Genomic DNA, 20848 nt, shown 5'->3' with positions numbered 1-20848 from the left:
GCCCCGCCCCGCCGGGCAGGGCAGGAGCTGCGGCTGCGCGGCACGCGCGGCCTTTTCCCGTTTGCTGCGGAGCGCAGTCGTTGTGCGGAGCGGGCCCCGGCCTGAGGGACCGGACAGTGCCTGGCACGATGGTCGGTACCGGTACCGGGGGGCTCGGGGGCATCGCGTCCGTTGTTCCGCGTCCGCCGCGCCGCGCTGTCCGCGCGGATGGAGCCCGATTGCCGCGGGTTCGGGGCGTCCGCCCGGCGCCGGCGTGGCAATGGCTGCCGTTCTGCCGGGGCTGCGCCGCGGGCGGCTCCAGGGGCTCCGGCCCGGCCCCGTTACCGGCTGCGCTGCCCCCACGGGCCGCGTCCCGCCGACGGCGGCCGGGTCGGGACCGAGCCGCGGGCCCGGGGCTGATACAGCCCCCTGTGCCCTGCAGCAGCCGCGCCGGGCCCCGGGGTGCGGGTGTCGGACTGGCTGAGGGCGGGGGTCTGCAGGGGAAGGGGCTCCGTGGCAGAACGTGCCAGAAAAGTCACTGGCTGTGCGGAGTGACAGGAAATGAGCACGGTCACTGCTCCACTCCGTGCGGACGGGCAGTCAGTTAAAAGATACTTTGGTAAAAGACACACGTTGGTTTTCTCTTGAAGCATTAGTTCCTGTCGGAGGAGTAGAATTTATGGGGTTTGATGTGCCCATGTTTATTTTTTTCCATTTCATTTTATCTTTTTATCTAAAACATACTATTTTTATCTAAACATACAAGAAAATCTGGTTAATTCCTGATTGCGCTCTAGTTTTACTCATGACACGTTTAGTTAGAATGGTCTTGGTTTACAGGATTATATGTTAATAACACGTAGTTTATGTTTCTTATCCAAGGGGTTTGTGAAAGTTGTCAAGAATAAGGCATACTTCAAGAGATACCAAGTGAAATTCAGGAGAAGGAGAGGTATTACTAAATTCCCTGTAACACACAATTAAACGCCCTTGGTGAATATTCCAACTTTATTCACGCGTTTTGCACACTGCAACTGTTGTTTTTCAGAGGGAAAAACTGATTACTATGCTCGCAAACGTTTGGTAATTCAAGACAAAAACAAGTACAACACTCCTAAATACAGGATGATTGTGCGCGTTACCAACAGAGACATCATCTGCCAGGTAAGGCCTGCCGTGTTTGCTGCTTACTGACTGCCTTGCCAGGGTGAAGTCAGCACAGAGAGGGAGGCTTGGAGCACCTGGGGTTTCTTAGGCCGGATGTGCAGAGTGTTTGTACTGTAAAACAGCTCCTTAGAGGAGGACAATCTTCAGTATTATTGCAACTTCAGTAGTAAACAGTACTCATTCTAGTAAAGAAGTTTTACAAGTGTTATCACTTCTGCTGTGAGGTTATTTGCAGTGTAAGATTGTGATACTTCATGATGCTGGGATAAGTAGAACATTTTTGGGAGAGGGTCGGACTGCGGGGCTCCGGGGAAGATAGAGGAGAGGGAAGATGTCTCTGGGTGTGTTATGTTTTGCTATATTTAAAGGGCTTCAAAAAGAGGCCTTTTTTGCTTGGCTGAAGACAACCAGTTTGACAGTGTGACCTGTCAACCTGCATTGACTTGTGCTGTGTCTAAATGTGACTTCTCTTTTGAGAGTTCTATTTCTGTGATGTTGGGTGGCTCGCATGAAGCACTGAGGCCTTATGATGGCTTTCCTGTGAGATTAAAGCAGTCTGGTAAACAAGAACAGTAGGCATTTCTTCATGGTTGTGGTTGTGTGTAGCATCATATGCAGTTCTTCACCTCTGGCTCCCTTGTTTAATTTTTTAGAATGTTTTGACTAATTCTGAAGTTAAAAACTTAGGAATACTTGTTGTATGATAAATAGATGTTGAGCTCTAAGAAGAAGAAGCAGCTGAATTTAACTTGTTTTTCGTAGAGTAGTTATCTGTTGAGAAAAGTCAGTTCAGTCATTAATGAGATTATTTTATCTTTGAAACTCAAAATGAAAATCAGTGGTGGCAGACACTTACATCTGACTGATAGTGCCTTTCCAGTATGTCAGAATCCTGCAAAAATGGGACAACATTTGGATGTAGAGAGGAGGTGTAAGAGAAAAAAGGAGAAGGTCCTATACATGAAAGGAACAGCAGAAACATATCTGATAGTCCTGCTGTCCCTCAGGAGACCCTGGGATGATGATGGTCTCAGACCACGGTTAATAAAATCATTGCATAAGGTTACTAACAGTGTTACCACAAAGTGTAACATACTTGTTATATTTTTTGAGATGAATCAGAAAGTGGGACAGAATTCATTGCCATTCGTAATGATTTTTTGTAAGGTTGCTTTTGTAGGCAGTTTCTGGCCTCTTGTTCTATGTGGGAAGGTAATTAAACAGTTGCTGCTGACAAATGTTTTAGCTGGCCTAATACAGATTTGATTTACTTGAGGAGTTTTTTACTCCTTTTGCAAAAACAAACAAGGGGGGAAACAAACAAGCAATCACCCAGCAAACCAAAGCAGCAGCACTCCTTGAGCTTGCACACAGAGATTTGTTGTAAGATTCCCCATTGGTCTACAGTTTGTACCCTCCCCTGGAGGTCGGGCCATACTTAACTCCTTGCACAGCAATGCTCAGGGCTCTCTTGGACCTGATCCCTTCCAGCGTGGACCCCTCGTTTCCCTGACCTAGTAAAACCATTGCTGGGAACCTCAATCCAGGAGAGACTCCTCTACTTTCTTGTCTCCACCCCTGACACCGTGCACCACAGAGCTTGGGGTGGCCCAAGACTCTGGAGGTTTCACTGAGGGAAAAGTCACTACTCCCCCGTGATTCCCCACTCCTGGCGTTCGCCTGCGCCGGAGTGCAGAGACCACCGTAGAGCCAGCCAGAGCTCTGGTGCAGTGCAGCGTCAGCAGTTGGCAGTCTTCTGCACACTCAGACCCAGTATTCCTGTTGGCTTGAGTAGGGGTCAGAGGAGCAATGCGTGGAGCCCCAGTGGTGGAACACTAAGGTTTGTTTGTTGCCAGATTGCCTATGCCAGAATCGAGGGGGACGTGATTGTGTGTGCTGCCTACGCCCACGAGCTGCCCAAGTACGGCGTCAAGGTGGGCCTGACCAACTACGCCGCCGCCTACTGCACCGGCCTGCTCCTGGCGCGCAGGGTACGTACAAGCACAGCTGGGGCTGCTGCTCTGCTTCTCTGGCTCCTGCAGGCAAAGGAGAGACTTCCTTCAGTGCTGTCAGCCCACCGGAGTCTTGGGGGTTCTCAAAATCATAACTTTTGCTCTTTAATAGATTTGATGTGTCTGGTGACTGTCAAGTCACAATGAGAGCTATGACAGCATGCAGTCTCAGCTCCAGCAGCCCACTTTTGTCTCAGCCCTTAAGCTTGGGGGAGGGAAGGAGGGTAAAAATGTGAGAAATGCACCTTTTAGAATTGGAAAACATGTAAACAGCAGCCATCCATTTTCCAGAGGGGTTCTTGAATAAGTCTTAAGGACGGTGTACCTGTAAGAACAGAAGATTGGAGTTTAACAGATACACTTACAGTGGTGGTTGTATAAAAAGCTTTGTTATTAGTATTGGGTCCATACTTTTTGTAAAGAAATTTGTTAAAAACATGGCTCTGCTGCAAATTGACATTTTAAAGTATTGGTAATTCTACATTATTATCAATAAATGGAGGGAATTTCAAAAGTGCATTTTCTTTCCCCACAGCTTCTGAATAAATTTGGCCTTGATAAGATCTATGAAGGCCAAGTTGAAGTCACTGGTGATGAATACAATGTGGAAAGTGTGGATGGCAAGCCTGGTGCTTTTACATGCTACCTAGATGCAGGTCTCGCCAGAACTACCACTGGAAACAAAGTCTTTGGTGCTCTGAAGGGTGCAGTGGATGGGGGGCTGTCTATCCCTCATAGGTAATGTGTGTTATGATGAATTTCTTCAGGGTTAGCCTGAGATGCTTCTGTATGTGACAGTCTACTTACACTAATCAATTTATGCTGAAATAATTTTGTACTGACATGGTAATAGTTACGTAATTAGGTTCTGGGTTTGGAGGTTTTTTGTTGGTTGACTTTTAATCTACAAATGCAGTTCTGATAGTGCTGCTGGGAATCTTAAAACTGTCAAGAGATGTTATGAAACTTGTAGAAACTAAAGAGCTATCTTGTTGCTTTTACTAATCAAGTGAATGTCCTTATGAGATCTTCAAAGGGTATTTGCTTGGTTTAAGTCTTCACCAAATTGTGTGTAGGTGTTAATTTCAGTGTGAAAAAACTACATACCACATAAAAACCCACTGGTACTTGCTGCAGTTGTCAGTACAACAGTAAGTCTGAGCAGTCCACCTTCATTTAGAATTTCCATGTGGATATTTTGACTGTTACCTAACACTGATACTACCAGCTGAGTGCTGCTTTCTGCTAGCAGCAGTGGAGGAAAGAAAATATTGAGATCTTTTCTGTGTTTTCCTACCCTCTCCCATGCTGTCCTATTCTTGGCTAATTGTCCAGTTTTTCTGACTTGGCTGCTACATGATGATACTTGCAGTGACTGAACACACTGTAGTTGGTCCATGGTGTGTATTTGATGTACTGCAGTGTTTCAAGACGGGACTGATGGCAGCTGAGATCAACTTAAAACTTCTATTTTTTATTTTTTATTAGAGGGTCCTATCCCTCAGTTATCTGTAGGGTATCTGATGTATCAGTCATTTCAGTGTGCATCTCAGCCTCTGAATTAGAGCCTTAATGTGACTGTACCTGCTGTTTGACAGCACCAAACGTTTCCCCGGCTACGACTCAGAAAGCAAAGAGTTCAATGCTGAGGTTCACCGCAAGCACATCATGGGCCAGAATGTGGCTGATTATATGCGGTACCTGATGGAGGAGGATGAAGATGCTTACAAGAAACAGTTCTCCCAGTACATAAAGAACAATGTAACACCTGATGGGGTAAGATTTATCCAGCTGGAGCTGGGGAATTAATAGAGCTGCTGATAGGGACTTCTGTAGTAATGCAAATGAGTCTAATATATGTAAAATTATGTGACTCATGTTGTATGTTGCCCATGCAAAGAAAATATTTTTTTTCCTTCATTAAGGGCTCTGTAATGCAGCATAGAACTTCTGAAAATGAGATCTTTTTGCCTGCTGTGGAACTTAGTATTTCTGCCTATAAATCCAGGTTTACAGGACCTGAATCTGTGCAGGACCACTTTCCCCTCCTCCTCAGTAGAGAAACTAAATAAGTTTCTGTACAGTCTCTTGGCTTTTCTCTTATTCTGCCCCAGAGCCTGTCATTTTTGTAGCTGTAGTGGTTGTAACTGTGAGTGAGCATGTGGTTGTGGGACAAATCTGTGATACTGTTCCTGTGACCTTAGAAGGGAGTTCTGATATTCTAGATGAATGGAGAGAGCCCAAGGTAGCATTTCATGAAAGTCTACACTGTAAAACACTTTATTTTAGTGCTGCTCTGCATTCTAGAGTTAATAAAGTACTAGAAGATGGGTAAGAATACAGAGGTGCTTCTACTACTTTTTCCAAGTATTAAACTCCTTTCAGATGGCTTGTCCTGCTACCTGTAATGTTCTTGCCTGGTTCTCCTAGTAAGTGATGTTGGAGCTTTAAAACACAGCTCCCTCATATCCCCTTTTTAAGCTACAGCAAACTGCATTCTCTGTCCCTTCATTGCAGTGGGGTTTTGGGGTTTTTATAAATTTAACTAGTTGCTATTTTTTTCTAACAAGTTCTAAAAAGAAAGTAATGTAAATGCTAACTTTATCTGCTTCCTAAGCAAACAGCAGTTACAGCTTGAAGTCAAGTGAGTCTAGGACTTAGGTCTGTAGATAGACACTCGCTCTTTGTACATCTGAAAAGTTTCTCACAGCAGAGATCTAGTGGTCTGAATTAACCACCAGCAAAAATATTCTTACAATTTGTGCCATTATGGAGCCAGAGTTGCCTTTGGAACAGAGCAGCATTATTGCATGCCTGGGGACAATGCAGGCCCAGGGATCTTGGATTTCTGATAATCCTACAACTGCACTACTATAGTAAATTTAATTATTTTTTTTCCCCCAAGATGGAAGAAATGTATAAAAAAGCCCATGCTGCTATACGGGATAATCCAGTCCATGAAAAGAAACCCAAGAGAGAAGTCAAGAAAAAGAGGTAAAATTCTCATTCTTTTTAACATCTGTGTGACTTCTCTGTTGGCAACACCTTAGTTACAGTAAAACAAGTAATGCAGTTTTCCAGTTCTGTCACTAGTCACGTGTTCTGGACCAGGTTAAGATACAAGCAGTTCTGTATAACTTTGGAGTTAACTTGAGCAGTGGGAATACGAAATTCAGGACCTCTTAAGTATTTAAAAAATCTAAGTGAAGAAAGTTTTTAGCTTGGATAGCTGGAATAGTTTGTATCTTCAGCTCCCAGGGTTTTCAGTGGGAAAGCTGCTTCTCTTCAGCCGAGAGCTCATTGACTAGTCTGTCAGTACCAAACTATTTTGATTTTTAAGGGCGTGGGAGAAAAGAAATCTAGACACAGCTATTGGTATTGGGCTTGATAATATCTATACTTCAGTCATAGAGAGGAGAGTTTCCTTCTAGAGAAACTGTCTGGACGTGCTTTTTGTGGTGGACCCAGCCTTAGAGCATTATGAGGAAATAAAGCATGTTACAGAAGTGGGAATATATTCTCCAATGCACTCTTAAGCACAGCTGTGATGCACTTCTACTTTTTTGCTTTGGATCTACTGCACACTGTGCTTCCATTGCAGATGGAACTGTCCCAAGATGTCCCTGGCCCAGAAGAAAGACCGTGTTGCTCAGAAGAAGGCCAGCTTCCTCAGGGCCCAGGAGCGCAGAACTGAGAGTTAAGACAACTTCCACAGTTCTCTGTGAAGCTTTCAAAAAAGTGGCAATAAATTTATTGAGGAAGCAACTGTGTAAGACCAGCTTATTTATATAGTTCATAAAAAAAGAGAATATTTTTATGATCTAGATATTCTGTACCTGAAAGGGTTTTTTTCTCCCCTCTCAAAGTACCGTGTGAATTGAGTTTTCACAGAGAAGAGAGGTGACAGACTTCAAAGACCAAGGCTGCTGCATCAGAATTACTTCTATAAAGATGGAGAAGGAAGTCAATTTGATTAATTTTTGGCATGGTTAGTATCAAGGACTAACTACAAGAGCTTGCTGCTTCTAACTAGAGAAAGATTTAATTTTTTTTAAAGGCTGTACCTGTCCTTCATAATTCTTTCAGCATACTTCATGTTTGGGTGGAGTCTGGCTGGAGCTTAGGAAAAAACCAAGAGAAGTCACAGTAGGTTCTAAAGCCTCTGCCCAAAGGTAACCTTGGGATGTCAGGCTCTTACCACCTTCAAGCTTTGGCTACTACTGTACTGTCTTGAGCTGAATTCTTCACATTATTTAGTTGATCAGAGAATTCACTTTTAAGTTGCATACACAGGGGTAGGTACAGGGGCCTGGTTAGGGAAGCATTAATGAGGGTCCCTGGCAGTTGCACATCAGAGCCTTTCCCCTTGACTCCCCACACACTCCCCACGTAGCCAGACCACATTCCCTTCCAGTTCACCCCTAGGCTTCCCTTAGCAGAGCCCACAACATCCCATTCCACAAGGCAGTTTATTCCTGGTGCAGGAACAACTCTACGTGGTCCCTGTGAGTGGCACCCCATGGCTTTTGTACCCTCAACACTGCCCCGCCCCTCCTAATCACCCTGGTACCAGTCTCCACCTCCTCAGTCTTCTCCTGCCTCCCCTCTCCATGTCCATCCACCTCACCAATCACCAGCTTTCATCTTCTTATCCTAAAGGACAGCTCCCACCCAGAGCCCCGTCTGTGTTTCCCTCTGCAGCTTGCAGGCTGAGGCACCTGGAAAAGAAGTATTCCTCACCAGCCTTGTCCTGCCCTGGTCTTTTGCCTCCTCCCTCTCAGTTTCATAGGCATTTCTGTGTGCCAAAGGATTTCCCATTGCACTCAGAAACTGCACATTTTAAGCACGAGTCAAGTAGGCTACATGGAGGAATGTTTTGCTCTAAGATATGGGTATTTGGTGTAAATACTGCTTTTGAAAAAAAAGAGGCCTGTGATTTATTGTAAACAAAAGTGTATTTTTTTCCAATGAAAGCTTCACCTTGATGCAACAGTAATAAAAATGAAGATTCTGTACAACAAACTGCACTATTAAACATATTCTCCAGTTGTTAAGATACCCAAAGATGTTGGGTATTAAATCTCTGCCCAGATAGCAGTCACTGTCAGATTTTTTTTCACCAAGAACATGACCACTTTACATTTTTAGTGCATTGCTGCTTACAAATACTTCATAGCTCATAGCTGGAGCATATTAGCAAGTTCAAGACAATAATTAGCATGAGCATAGTATTTCTTAAAGTAAAAGGCTGATGTTCACAAAACAGTCTTAACCCAAGCTGCATATTACTACATCTGGTATGGAGAAATTACTTTATTGTGGTCCTCTACTTCAGTGTCATCATTCTAGGAATGCATTTAAGACATGATACCTAAAGCAGTTAACCTTTCAAATTACTTAAGGCTTGATCTTACCTCTACTGAAAATTAATTCAGGGGCCAGGATTCAGAAGTACATAGATGACTGCCATTAAAATCATAAAGATTGAACAACTTTAGGTATAAAGCATTTATAAATTAAGTGTTCAATAGGTAAGTATTGAGCATGTATTCAGGTGTATTATGGACATCCAATTCTGCATGATTACAAACACAGATGTGAATCTGAAAAATAGAAGGGTGCAGATTGAAAGTGGTAGAGTGGTGGTGCTTTGTGGAGTGCCAGGATCAGGTGATGTTAATTTACTCAAGATGAGTCTTAACAGTGACTCATAGATGCTACTAGAAAAAAAGAATAGTAACACACTGCAGCTCACTTAGTAACAGCAAGGAATGAGCTGGAAAAATAGGCTCTCATTTGAGCAATATTGCACAATCCTGAACAATCCAGCTTATGTCTTAAAATTCAGGTCTAGCTCTTGCTTACATATTTCCTGCAGTAGTTAAGAAGACTGAAGTACAGGTCTGTAGCTAAATGTGGAGGACAGGAAAGAGGCAAGACTATCCACAACTATTAATTGTTTCTCATGTCATACAGCAGATGCCTACACTATGCAAACTTCCTTTTTCAACTGGTTGGACACGTCCGCTATTCAGTATTTTTAAAAATTAGCTTCAGCTTTCATACAATAGCTTAGTCCATGAAGTCCTTGCTTTTCACTATTTGCTACAGCTTAATTTGGGTTAAAGGTTTCCACTGAAGTTTTTGAAACAGATGCTGGTATTGCTGCTAAACCAGATAGATGACTTTAAGAAATAATCTAAAATTCTTGGCTCCCACAGGGCTCACCATATTTAATTAAAAATGTCAAACTACTTAAACATTCAAGATGTAAGCATGAGGTAACAATGTGTAAACAGAATCTGATTTGTCTCATATTACAACCTATACATTCTAGAATAAAATTCTAATTTTCCACAGTTAAAAATTATTTAAAGTGCAAATTCTGCCATGCCAAGGTATTAGTAAACTTCAATCTCACAGTTCAGTTTATTCATAACAGCAGCTTGGACTTGGACACATTACTTGCAGTAGTGGTGATTCTTCATAAAACTACTCAGGAAAAAAATCCTCTGCAGGTATTTCACAAGTGAGCAATGTTTTCCACAGAAATGGAAGATGTTCCCTCAGCTGATGTGGTGGCACAGTGAACACTTTCATCCTGTTCAAGATCTGACAAAGTGCACAGAACAGTCAAGCATGCAGAGTTGTTGTTTCCATAACACAGCACTGAACGCCAGAAGGACTTCTGGCCTCTGCCTGATCATTCAGTGGCATGTTCATTTTTTGAGAAGCCCTGTCATCAGTTACTGACTGAAGGGCAGGACTGAAAGAACCATTAATAAAATCTGAATAAAGAAATATCTTTTTTAAAAGGTGCAGATTGTTTTTATCAAATGTCTTAGGCCACTTCTAGTGACAGGCATCAATATTCTCTTCTGCTGGTGGAGAAGCTACGAGTCATTTGTATGAGAAATTTTCTTCCACAGTAAAGTTTTTAAGTTATTGAGTATTAAAGAATGCTCCATTTCCATCTGATTTGCTGTGACTTTAAGGGCAATGCACAAGTAGAGTTGTTTCTCTAGTTCTTCATGGATATCAGAAGGAGCACCACGAAGCAGATAGTCTTTAAGGAGCTGACAAGCTTTTGCTAAGTTTGGCTGAATTACTTCAGTGGTACATCGCATTTTGCTTTGGTCACATAGTGTTCTACAGTCTGTACCATAAACGCAGTCCAAATCTGAGTCACACTGACGATCTTTAATTATTTCCTTCAAATTAATCTCTGGCACTATTTTTCTCATGTCCATCATTTTCAAATCATATTTATCATTATATCCCAAGTTTTTGGCACTTGTATCACACATAAGAAAGTTACCGTAAGGTCCGTGGAAAATGTCTTCCACAAATTCTAAAAGCCCTATAGCTATTTTTGCCTTTCTTGGCCATGATGGAGTGAACCACTGGTCCATGCTTCTCCTGAAGCCAGAGGGAATGAGAAGTTCTATAATCCATGGAAGGCTGATTCCATAGAGAGAGGTATATTCAACTCTTTCTGTCACATAGAGATCCCCACAAAAACCCATCAGCTTGGGAGTATGCTCTTTATCCTGCAAGATCACCATTAACAGAAACTCTTCAAGCTGCAGGAGTGCCCATGCAGATTTTGCCTCTGGCAAAGAGACTCTTCCATCTTTGTTTCCATCAGCGAACGACAGGATGAGATTAACCAGTTCTGAAAGATTTCCTTGTTCACCCAGTTTTGCCTAAAAGCAACAAACGAAAAATATTAAGTAGATTACTTCACTAACTACTCCCAATCCATCACTCTACCTCCAGTTACTCTCCTTCTAGGAGTAATACAAATAACTGGGTATGTTCTGGTTTTCATTGGTTATGGATATAACAGGACCTGCCATCAGGTGCCTGCAGAGCTTCCTTTTTGTTCTGTTTTCACAGGCACCAAGCATACAATCCTCTGAAAGTACTGCCTTTCTCTGCACTTCAAAATGCAAATATTAAAGTTCAATCATTGTTTTTGTTCAGACCAGTCTTTAGAAAAATTGTATCAAGTAGCTTCTTCAATATTCTCTAAGAAAAAGTATGCAGAATTCAGAAGTTTAGATCTGGTTTAGTTTTCAGCTGATTAGCCCCTACAAATGGAATAATGTTATCAACTACATTTTGTCCAATTATTAAGGGTACCAAGACAAACCAGTACAAATCCCATAATTACACTTAAATGCTTAATTTTCTTATTTGATGTAACTACCTCCATTGTAGGAATACAGAGAAAGAAGCCATTGCTGCAATCAGAGCTGTTCCATTTTCAAGTACGCAGATCAACTTTTTCCAAATTTTCCTAAAAACTACCCTAACACACCTGCTGCTCACCATTGTTAGAGACAAAGCTGCTGTAATGCACAACTGACATCAGCCTTACATCATGTTTTCCATACCAATACTAGCAAAATCTATACACATACAAGATGAATGTCAGCTTCCATCATTTAAAGATTAAGGAAAAACCCCTGGTAATTAGTACTTCAAACTTCAAGATAAACACCTCTGGGAAAAACTATTTTTGTGCTGATTATTTTTCTAGCACACCCTTGAACAAGGCTCATACGACAGGGTATCCTCTCCAGCTTCAAGAAAACAAGCCTTTCTGTCAAAATAGAATAAATAAGAATACACTTACTTTAAAAAGACCATATACCATTTCTTTGAATTTCTCAACGGTGGTTCCTCTTGTTGGTTTATCAAATAGGACTATTTCCTTCCTTGGTTCTGGGTCAGTACCAAAATCAAGTTGAGCAGCTTCTTCCATCTGGCATTTTATAACACTTTGCAGATTTCCCCAGATTCCTAAATAGATCTATGTAGAAAAAGAGGGGGAAAGGCATAAAACACTGTAGAAGTCCATCTGAAGACCACCTGTCCTCCAACCACTGCTTCAAGAGTCAAATAGCAACACAGATCAGAAACTGAATCCTGTGTGCAGACAATGATTATGGCAATTATGGCTTCGAACACAACCCACTGCTGCAAGTACTTCAGAGACACTGCACTGTAAAAACACAGCTTCCCAAACAACAGATTGGCTTCACTGCCACCTTTGCATAGCTTGTTACGAGGCTGCTGCTTCTACTGGTGATGCAGGATAGCAGAGAAGCAGTATGATGTACAAAGTATGCACATTCTGGCAAACTGTGGAAGGATTCAGTATATATTATATGTTTCCAAAATACACGTAGCATAAAATATCTACATACCCCTCTACATACAGGACACACATGCTCTGCCTGTCACAGCAAATAAAATTTTAAATAATCATTATTAAACAGATTCAACTTGCTGATGCTAAGGTCTACCTTTGTTCCAGATAAAGACATTTCAGTGGGAAATAATAAAACTAGGATGGATGAGTAAAGCTTTACCTGGTTATTGGGCTTTGTTGACAAACATTTTCCAAAATACAATGTTTCTTTAGCACAAAGACTGCTACATGCTGACCCATCAATAACACCGGTCTTGTATTTATCACACTGAAACAAACAGGGGAAAAAAAAAATTAACAAATTGCCTAAGAAAGGACACAACTGTGTCTCTTCCAGCGCCTGAGTCTTGAAAGAAAAACCTAAGAAAAAATTTTAATAACCCTATGCCAAAATACTGTTAAGAGACACAATTGGTTTTATCTGTAACTGAAGTTGTAATCTTAGTTCAGCATGATGGAATATGAGAATTTGATTAAATCACATGTGGCACTGACTGAATTAGTCAAACACTTCAGAAAGCTGTACTAAATATACTTACTATTATTTTCCTACAGTCATGTCCTCTGCACAGTTCTGTGTAGGTGGAGTACTGGACATACATAATCCAGCTGCCAATAAACACTACCAACCAGGAGATGAAGAGATATTTGATCCGCACGTATGACAGACGGACCTAGAGCACACAAAGAGAAAATATTGTTAGTAATTCACTGAGCAGCAGTAAACATTATTTACTATTTCATCTTTAAGGAATTTGACTTCCACAGTGATAAAATAAGCAGACTGCGTTATATGGAACATTTGCTTCCTTCAGTGAGCAAAACTGACAGCAGAGGTCAGTTTGACTTATGTGAGAGGATGAAAAATTGAGATATAAATGAATAGAAGAAAAGGGGTCAGACCCTCACAGGGCAAGGCAGACTGCAGGAACCAATTTGATCAAAATCATAAACTCCCAAAGCTCAATTAAATGCATTTTTCTCTAAGACCAGTTACCTATGTTCCACTCATGGTAAATCAAATCCAACAGACCAGGAATTTGGCCAAAAATTAATCTGTGTTAATGTGTAAATATTTAAGATAGAGATACAATAAGCAGGGTGAATATCAGGGCCAGGTTCCACGTGCTGAAATCTCCCACTCCTTCCTTGAAATGACACCATTCATCATGCAAATAAAATTCTTCTGTACTAGCTGCACCTTCACCTTCCCACAGCTGTATACACAACTTTCCTGATGCTTCTGTGGCCTCACATACCAAGTTTTCACAGGGACAGAAGGAAAAGCTATTTCTAAATTAAGAACTGAGGGAGAGCTAAGTGTCTTACAAAGTAGGAGGGATGTTTTGATCTTTTCCTTCTTTCATTTTTCTCCTCCTCAGAGTCTGGTGTGCTATCAGGTTGATTTACATACATCAGGATCAGAAACTAATTAGAAGATCAGGATCAGCTGCAGCAGCAGGATATAAGTGCATGAGAGCAGCTATATTTGGTCAGTATAAGATCCATTTCTATCACTATCCTGATCTTCAGCAATAGCTACAAAAGATGCTACTGAAGACTGATAACATATATTATATGTACCAAGTGTGCTCCCAGTTTCCTCTAGAAGAACTTGCTAAGCCAGATGTGATATTCTATATTTAGTAAATCCTAAATAATTTATCTTTTAGTAATTTACTCACATTCCCTTAAAAATCCACATAAGCTTTTAGCATCCACAACAAACTTTAGCAATTAATTCACAGGTCTACTATTCACTACCAAGGTGAGGGACTGGACTTTATTTTGCTGAAGTCTGATTCATATTAGCTTTGTTTGAGACCCCCTAGTTCATTTATTGGAAGAGAAGAGTAAACAATCTCTGTCCACTCTGTCCCCATCCGACATGATTTTTTAGGCCTCCATAATACACCTCCTTGTGACGTCACCTCTTTTCCAAATTGACAGGTCCCAACTTGACTGTTCATCATAGAGAAATTATTCCATACATTTGAAAAGGTTCCAAGAAAGGTAGTAATGATGAGCAGTTTTGCCATCACATACATACACAGAACTGCAGCAGATGCAAAAAGGAATTTTTTTAAACTGAAAGACCGCAGTAATTTATTAGTATTTATTAAAACATAACAAAAAAAAGTATGCATTATATCCTTTCTCTTGGAAACAAAAAAATCCAGAAAAAGTCAGTTTAAAAAGACCCAAAGGTGATTCCAATCCATAAAGCTGTGGTCCTGCCACGTGCTTCAGCTGTGCATCCCTATTCTTTCATGCCTTCGCATGCACTCACTTGACAATCATAAAACTACCTGGTTAAATAAGGAGAGGTACAATTAACTTTTTACTCCAGTGATTTTTTTTTTTTTTTAGAGGCAGGTTTTATAATTTTGGCATGTTTTAAATCTATTTCTAATAACCCTGTTACGTAGCAGAACATGAAGCACAGAAAACTACTGGTGAAAGCTGGGGAAAATCAAAAGAAATAAAACTGACAATTTCAGGGCAAGTTGTGTCGTGTAAAACTGCTTGGTAACCAAAGCTTCTGGGACAACAAACCCTCTTCATTCCTCAGTGTTTCTTGCTGAATCCTTCCATGAAGCTTTATAATACACCTTAAACCTAAGTGCTGTTTAATGAAATTTTGTATTATTGTATACATTTAAAACAATCTCAGAGACCAGCAGCAGCCTGCAGGCCACAGGACCACTGCAGAATATTGACCACTCTCACAGTACAGATACTGTACATATTGTTCTCCTCCTTAGGCAGAAAGGGAACGTACTTGAGACCAAAAATCCTCCCCAAATGCCATCTGACTACGTCATGTATTTGGCAGGAAGTTCCAGAGAAGCTAGATTTATTTTGAGCTCAGCACTGTGCCAATGGAGTCGTGCAGCTTTTGACATGAAAAAGCCGCCCAGCCAGTTCAGAGCACGGACAGCAGCATCCCTCTGCTTACAGACAACCAAGGTTCCACTCCCTGGTTCAAAGGGAATTGCTTTTCTAATAAGAACTTCCTCATCACGTTCAGCAATAGGCCTGATCATTATTTGATTTCTTCCCACACATTCCCCTACCAAATTTTAATTTTCTCCCCAGAATGGGTCTGACAGAATGGTAGACACACTCAGCTCACTTCACATGGCACATGCACACGCTGTCCTAATGCAGGGACAGGGCTTTACTGAGCTGGTTTGGTGACACGGGTGATGCACCCTGAGCACAAGGACTTATATCAACTGTGCAGATCACTGGAACGTGTTTCTGAGCAAGAAGTCCCAGACAGCATTTAGGGAACAACACATATAAATGGACTCTGCTTGAAGCTGTGACAAACTGCCAGGAAACTTGTCATAAGAACATTTTTAGGGCAACAGAATGACTGAGAGTTCCAAAATTATCAAAAAAAGGAAGAAAGTGTTCAAAACAGGGAAACTGTTTCCTTTTTCAACTCTACTCTTCCATCAAGACTTAAATATGAGCCAGGGAATGCAAGAATGAGGGAAGCACTTGCAGTGCTTGATGTTACAGATTCAACTTCTCCCATCACTTGTATATTCTGCCAAGTCATGTGCACTGAATAATAATTAGACATTCATCCCCTGAAATAGAACTGGAAAACCACTTCTGGCAAAACTCAAGCCTGGATGCACTCCAAAGCATATGGAGAGTAGTGAATCAACACGCAACATAACTTGACAGATTTTTGGTGAGTGTACTTTTTATTTAAAACACTTTTTTGGTTAAAGAGTATTAAAGTGTTTCTTTGTTTAATGGTACAGAGAGCTTAATTCTGGAAAGTATTACACATAACTATAGTGTAGTAATCTTCTCCAAATCACAGTTCCTCACTCCATTTGCCTTACATGAATGCAATGGAAAAGGACAGATGAAAAAAAAGTAGGCCAATCACATTAGAAATTCTGTTTTGTTCTCTGTTCAGATTGATTTGTCTATCACAGGAGGCATTTCAGGTAGGCTGACATGATGTCCAAGAGCATTAGCCCACACTGTTTTGGATGCCATGAGCAGGACACATTCACATCTTTAAAAGCAGACAGTGCATGCTTATGATTATGCCAGTGTCTTGAATTATTTTGTATCCTGAGTAAGCAAAGTGAGGAAAGAGAGCTATCTTTTGAAATAAAATAATAACTAAGATAGAAAATGGGACATCTCTTCTTAAAAGATTAAACAAAGCAGAAAGGATTAAGATCTTAGAGCAAAGAGATTATTTAGGAAATTTCTGCCATGTGGGGCTTTAAACTTGCTTATTCTCTGGCCCTTCAAAGACAGTCTCTTGTACATTACTGAAGTCCATGAGGCACCTTTAAAGAGTCTGTAAACTTGGTCCAGAATCGATGAAGTCAAACTTCCACACATGCAAGTGCTCTTTACATGATTATTGTCATAAGCAATCCTGCTGGATAGTCCTCAGCCACACAACACAATTGGTAACTACAGCTGTCAGAAAGAACTTCAGGGCAATGTCCCTTAAATTTGGGACACTAACTCTCCTTGTCAAACAAGATCCCAGTGTTAATCACCCAACTGTAAAATTAAATACAATTAAATTATTTTTGTGGTCTTTAGTGGTGTTTAACAGTTTGCCAGGTTTTAGGGTATTTTTGTTGTTTACTATCATTAGATGATTTGCAGTCTAAGCAATGGCAAAGCTTTGTACTTCAGAATTAAAGTTCTGTCACTAAGAAGAATAGTAACATTTACTCAGGGAGGCCCTAACACTAAGTTTTGGGCTGAGCTAAGATAGCTATGAGTGTGCCCTGCTCCTTTGACATGAGCTGACACATGGCAGGATGTCTTTTTTAGGCTCAAAGATCACCAGCTGATTACCTATAGGTCTTGCATTCTGCACAAAAGCTAAAGCACACAAAGTAAGAGAACATTTGCCATAGAATATCTGTTGCAACCCAGCTCATAACATCCTGCTCCCATTAGGGCAGAAAACCTGGAACAAGTATTAAGTTCTGCCTCACAGAACCTGATGTTCTGGCAATTAATTTCACAACATAACATTCAAGAAGTCTGGAACACCAGCCAGCAAAAAACTGGCACTCACTCAGTGATAAGCTTCCACTGTACAAACATCTCCCCTGGTGTGCTACTTGAAATGCTGCATAGAAACACTACACAAGTCTTTCCACCTTGCTCATAGCCCTACCACTTACTTGGAGAGCATTGGCTTCTTTGGAGACAAATCTCAATAAAGCACTCAGCAATTAATGTAGTTAAATCATGACTAAATTTGTCATGTACCAACAGTAACATGCAGTGACAAGAAAAGCCAATATATTGATAGTTGCTGCCATTCTATGGATGCATCAAATATCAACACACATTCATTAATGCAGGAAAATATGTTTCTGCCACTATTAGATCTCCTAAAACAAGTCTGTAGAACAGGCAAAATCAGCTCTCAGTATAAGAAAGCACAACTAGAATTTTAAAAAAAAATCTGCAATAAAAGCAGACATTTAACCTCTTTGGCTTTTCTAATGAATAATTTTGTGGTCTTCTTGTTTCTTAGCAGATTTTAAAATAACACATTATGCTTGGAAGGCCTTAAACTAAGTTTTGAGGAGAAGAGTAGAGAAGAATGTTATCAGATGTTGTCATATGATGATAAGAAAGACTGTCAAGGCAAAGGAGGCAAACAATTTGGAGACTCCTAATTTGAAAGGTAGTGTATAGATTATGAATTCATTTTTATTTGTACTGAAGGCTTTATGTCATGGGAATCCAAATATTACACAAATATCTACTTCAGTAAATAGATCTAGAATAATCTTTTTTGGTTTAGAACCCAAGTGATACGGGCCCGGAGTTGCAGATACATGCCATGAAACAAATACTAAAGAGGGTAAAATTGTATCTGGATGCTTCTCATTAACCATTACACCCCACTCCAGGTACTTCCAGGAAGAGAACCCGATTTCTCCTCATCTGGAAAAGTTCCAGATGGGGAGAAATTCAAACATTCAAGATTTTAAAATGCACCAATATTAAGTTTAAAAATTTTTAATCCATTGATCACTAAGCGTATCAACAGATGACAAACACATAAGCAGCATATATAAGAAAAGCAAACATTATTTGTCTCCTCCAACTTAACAAACGCTCACCGTAGTTACAATCTAGTTAAAATACAATCCAGCTGGTAAGGGGAAACCCAGTGGATAAACCACCAAGCCACCACAACATCACGATTAACATTTCACCGCAGAACTTCCTATGACACAATAGCCACAGTACTTCCAACCAGAACACCCTTACTCTACTAACTGAACTAATACAAACACGTACCTGCACACAGAAACACAAAAGCAAGTCTACGAACATATAAAGAAATGCGGGGAGCAGCATAAGAAAAGTGCCCGACATTAATTTTTTAGAAGACACGCAGAAAAGGGCACGAGTTACTCCGGCAAGCTGCGGTCCGTGCGCTGGCAGGATGGATGCCTGCAGCACGGGCGGTAGGTGTAAAGCAGGGGCGCGGGGCACCGCACGGGGCTCCCGGGCCGCGGCAGCGCCGCAGGTGTCGCTGCCCCCCGGCCGTGCCGTGAGCCCGGGCGCCGCGGGCCGCCCGCCTCCTAACAGGTCCTGCGCCGGCCGCTCCGCGGAGCGGGAGAGGCCCGATCCGAGCGGCGGGCGGGCGGCGGGAGGCACCGCGGCCCCGAGGCCGCCGCCACCTGCTCCCGTGCCCCGACACCCGCCGGCCGTGCCCGGCGCCGCCACCTCCCGCCGGCCGAGCGGCAGCGCGGCGCAGCCGAGCCCCGGCCGCTGCCAGGCGCCGGCGTGAGGGGAACGGCGGCCGCGCCGGGCCGGGCCGGGGGAAGCGGCGAGAGCCCTGCGGGGGGCGCCCGCTCCGGAGGGAACTTTGCGGGGAGGGACGGGCGCCGGCACCGGCCCCTCGCCGGCCTACCTGCGCGGAGTGGGGCTTCCTCAGCCAGGCCCCCGGGAAGAGCCGCCTCGCCATGGCAATCACACATCCCCGCAGCGGGCGGCGGTCGGAGGCGGAGCGGTGAGGAGCGCTCCCCCGCCTGCCGCTGCAGCCGCGCCGCCGGCTCCGCTCGGCTCGGCGGGGAAGAGCTGCCTCGGGCACCGGCGGTGTCGGCGGGCAGGGCGGGCGAACGCCGCCTCAGGCACCGCTCACGCCGCTGCTTGAAGGGGCGACAGCAGCAGCTGCGAGGGAGCGAGGCGGGGCTGAGGCGGCGAGGAGAGCCCCGCCCGCCCCGAGCCCCTGGGGCTGTCCCAGTCCCTCTTCCCGCTCCGGGGCCGCCCGGAGCCCGCGGAGCCGGCAGCCACCCCCGAGTCCCCCTCCTGTCTGCCAGAAAGTGCTCGGGGCGCTGTCTGGGGACAATCATGGAGAAGTCAGTTAATAAATAACGCGTGTCGCTGATTGCAAACAGGTTCCTGTTATTTACTGTGCAGGGTATTAAAAACAGCTGTAGGCTCCTTACAGTCTTTAAAAAACCCTATCAACCAAACCCCCCCCCCCCCCAAAACTCCAAAAAGGTGTAGTTCCTCCAAAATAAGGAAAGAACATTTGCCTGGACCCAAACTAACGCAGATGAGTAAATTTTTTACCCTGAGGTTGGTGTGAACAACCTGAGTAAGTTGCTCAGAGAAGCTGTGGATGCTCCAGTTGAAGGCTAGGTTGGACAAGTCTTTGAGCAGCCTGGTCTGTTGGGAGTTGTCCCTGCCCGTGGCAGGACGGTTGGAACACGATGGTCTTTAAGGTTCCTTCTAACCTCAGCCATTCTATAATTCTACATCAGTGCCACAAAGTGAGGAAAAGTTACCTATTTCTTCTTCACCAGAAGATCTCTCAGCCCTTCATGCATTGTGGGAAGCCTCAGTCTAATTGAAATGTGTGGGAATACTATTAAGTTCAAGTAAAATCATCCTTTCTTACGCAAGGTTTGGTTTCTGTCTAGCCTTCTTGTGTTTATGACTTGATTGTGACTTCTTTTAATGCAGTGTATTAGAAGAATCAAAGCCAGAACCTAGGAGTCTCAAGTTCTGATCCTTTTTGTCTATGAGACTTTGGGCACAAAGATTCTGCCAAGGTGTTGGGATAAAAATGAGACAAACATAGCATGTTACGGCTTTGGGTGTTCAGTGCACTTACCAAAGAATGCTGCTTTGGTGAAAGACAAGTCACAAAACACTACTGTAAGGATAAGCTGCCACTTTTTGGCAGAGCTTACTCGTAAGGAAAGATGTATACGTAGAAACCAAATGTTAGGAGCTCACAAAGAGTTTAGAGACTTGTGCTTGAAGATTCAAGAACAGTCTGTGACTGTTTTTTGAATAATATAATCACTGCCAGAGTCACCCTGAAGTATAAATCTGAAAATTAATTAGAAAGATTTGGCACTCCTGTAAAAGCAATCCTGGCTTTAGTAACAGCTAGTGACTCTTGCAGGGTTTTCTCCTCTTCTTATTC

At 42.6% G+C, this 20848-nt stretch overlaps 2 protein-coding genes and 1 non-coding gene across 4 annotated transcripts; 2 read left to right on the top strand and 1 right to left on the bottom strand.

The window, feature by feature from the left end:
- Positions 1-6920, top strand: RPL5 (ribosomal protein L5). The gene is made up of 8 exons (XM_058842902.1): positions 1-131; positions 862-931; positions 1028-1143; positions 3003-3137; positions 3694-3896; positions 4757-4934; positions 6064-6152; positions 6760-6920. The coding sequence occupies exons 1-8, from the start codon at positions 129-131 to the stop codon at positions 6857-6859; spliced, it is 894 nt and encodes a 297-aa protein (XP_058698885.1). The 5' UTR covers positions 1-128; the 3' UTR covers positions 6860-6920.
- On the top strand, positions 4510-4606 carry LOC131581301 (small nucleolar RNA SNORD21). Its single transcript, XR_009278062.1, has one exon. It is a non-coding gene; the product is annotated as a small nucleolar RNA SNORD21 (small nucleolar RNA).
- Positions 6921-8094: 1174 nt separating the features above from the next.
- DIPK1A (divergent protein kinase domain 1A) lies at positions 8095-19716 on the bottom strand. Of its 2 annotated transcripts, none has more exons than XM_058842897.1 (5): positions 19322-19716; positions 12918-13052; positions 12539-12646; positions 11800-11976; positions 8095-10864 (listed from the first exon to the last, which is right to left on the bottom strand). In XM_058842897.1, the coding sequence occupies exons 1-5, from the start codon at positions 19373-19375 to the stop codon at positions 10052-10054; spliced, it is 1287 nt and encodes a 428-aa protein (XP_058698880.1). In that variant the 5' UTR covers positions 19376-19716; the 3' UTR covers positions 8095-10051. The 2 variants fall into 2 exon arrangements, with proteins under 2 accessions (XP_058698880.1, XP_058698879.1); XM_058842896.1 differs by lacking the exon at positions 19322-19716 and adding an exon at positions 18703-19301.
- Between the last annotated feature and the right edge of the window lie 1132 nt (positions 19717-20848).

Source organism: Poecile atricapillus, chromosome 7 (assembly GCF_030490865.1).
Source record: "Poecile atricapillus isolate bPoeAtr1 chromosome 7, bPoeAtr1.hap1, whole genome shotgun sequence".
Lineage (NCBI taxonomy): Eukaryota > Metazoa > Chordata > Aves > Passeriformes > Paridae > Poecile > Poecile atricapillus.
The sequence above is the reverse complement of the archived record's forward strand: the minus strand, read 5'-3'. Positions and strand labels throughout refer to the sequence as shown.

Coding starts and splice junctions, on each gene's coding strand:
- RPL5 (XM_058842902.1), top strand. Junction 1,144..3,002: donor ACAGAGACATCATCTGCCAG/GTAAGGCCTGCC, acceptor GTTTGTTGCCAG/ATTGCCTATGCCAGAATCGA. Junction 4,935..6,063: donor ACAATGTAACACCTGATGGG/GTAAGATTTATC, acceptor TTTTCCCCCAAG/ATGGAAGAAATGTATAAAAA.
- DIPK1A (XM_058842896.1), bottom strand. CDS start 18,780: ATGTCGGGCACTTTTCTTATGCTGCTCCCCGCATTTCTTTATATGTTC. Junction 11,977..12,538: donor CAACAAAGCCCAATAACCAG/GTAAAGCTTTAC, acceptor TTTTCTACATAG/ATCTATTTAGGAATCTGGGG. Junction 10,865..11,799: donor TGGTATATGGTCTTTTTAAA/GTAAGTGTATTC, acceptor TGTTGCTTTTAG/GCAAAACTGGGTGAACAAGG.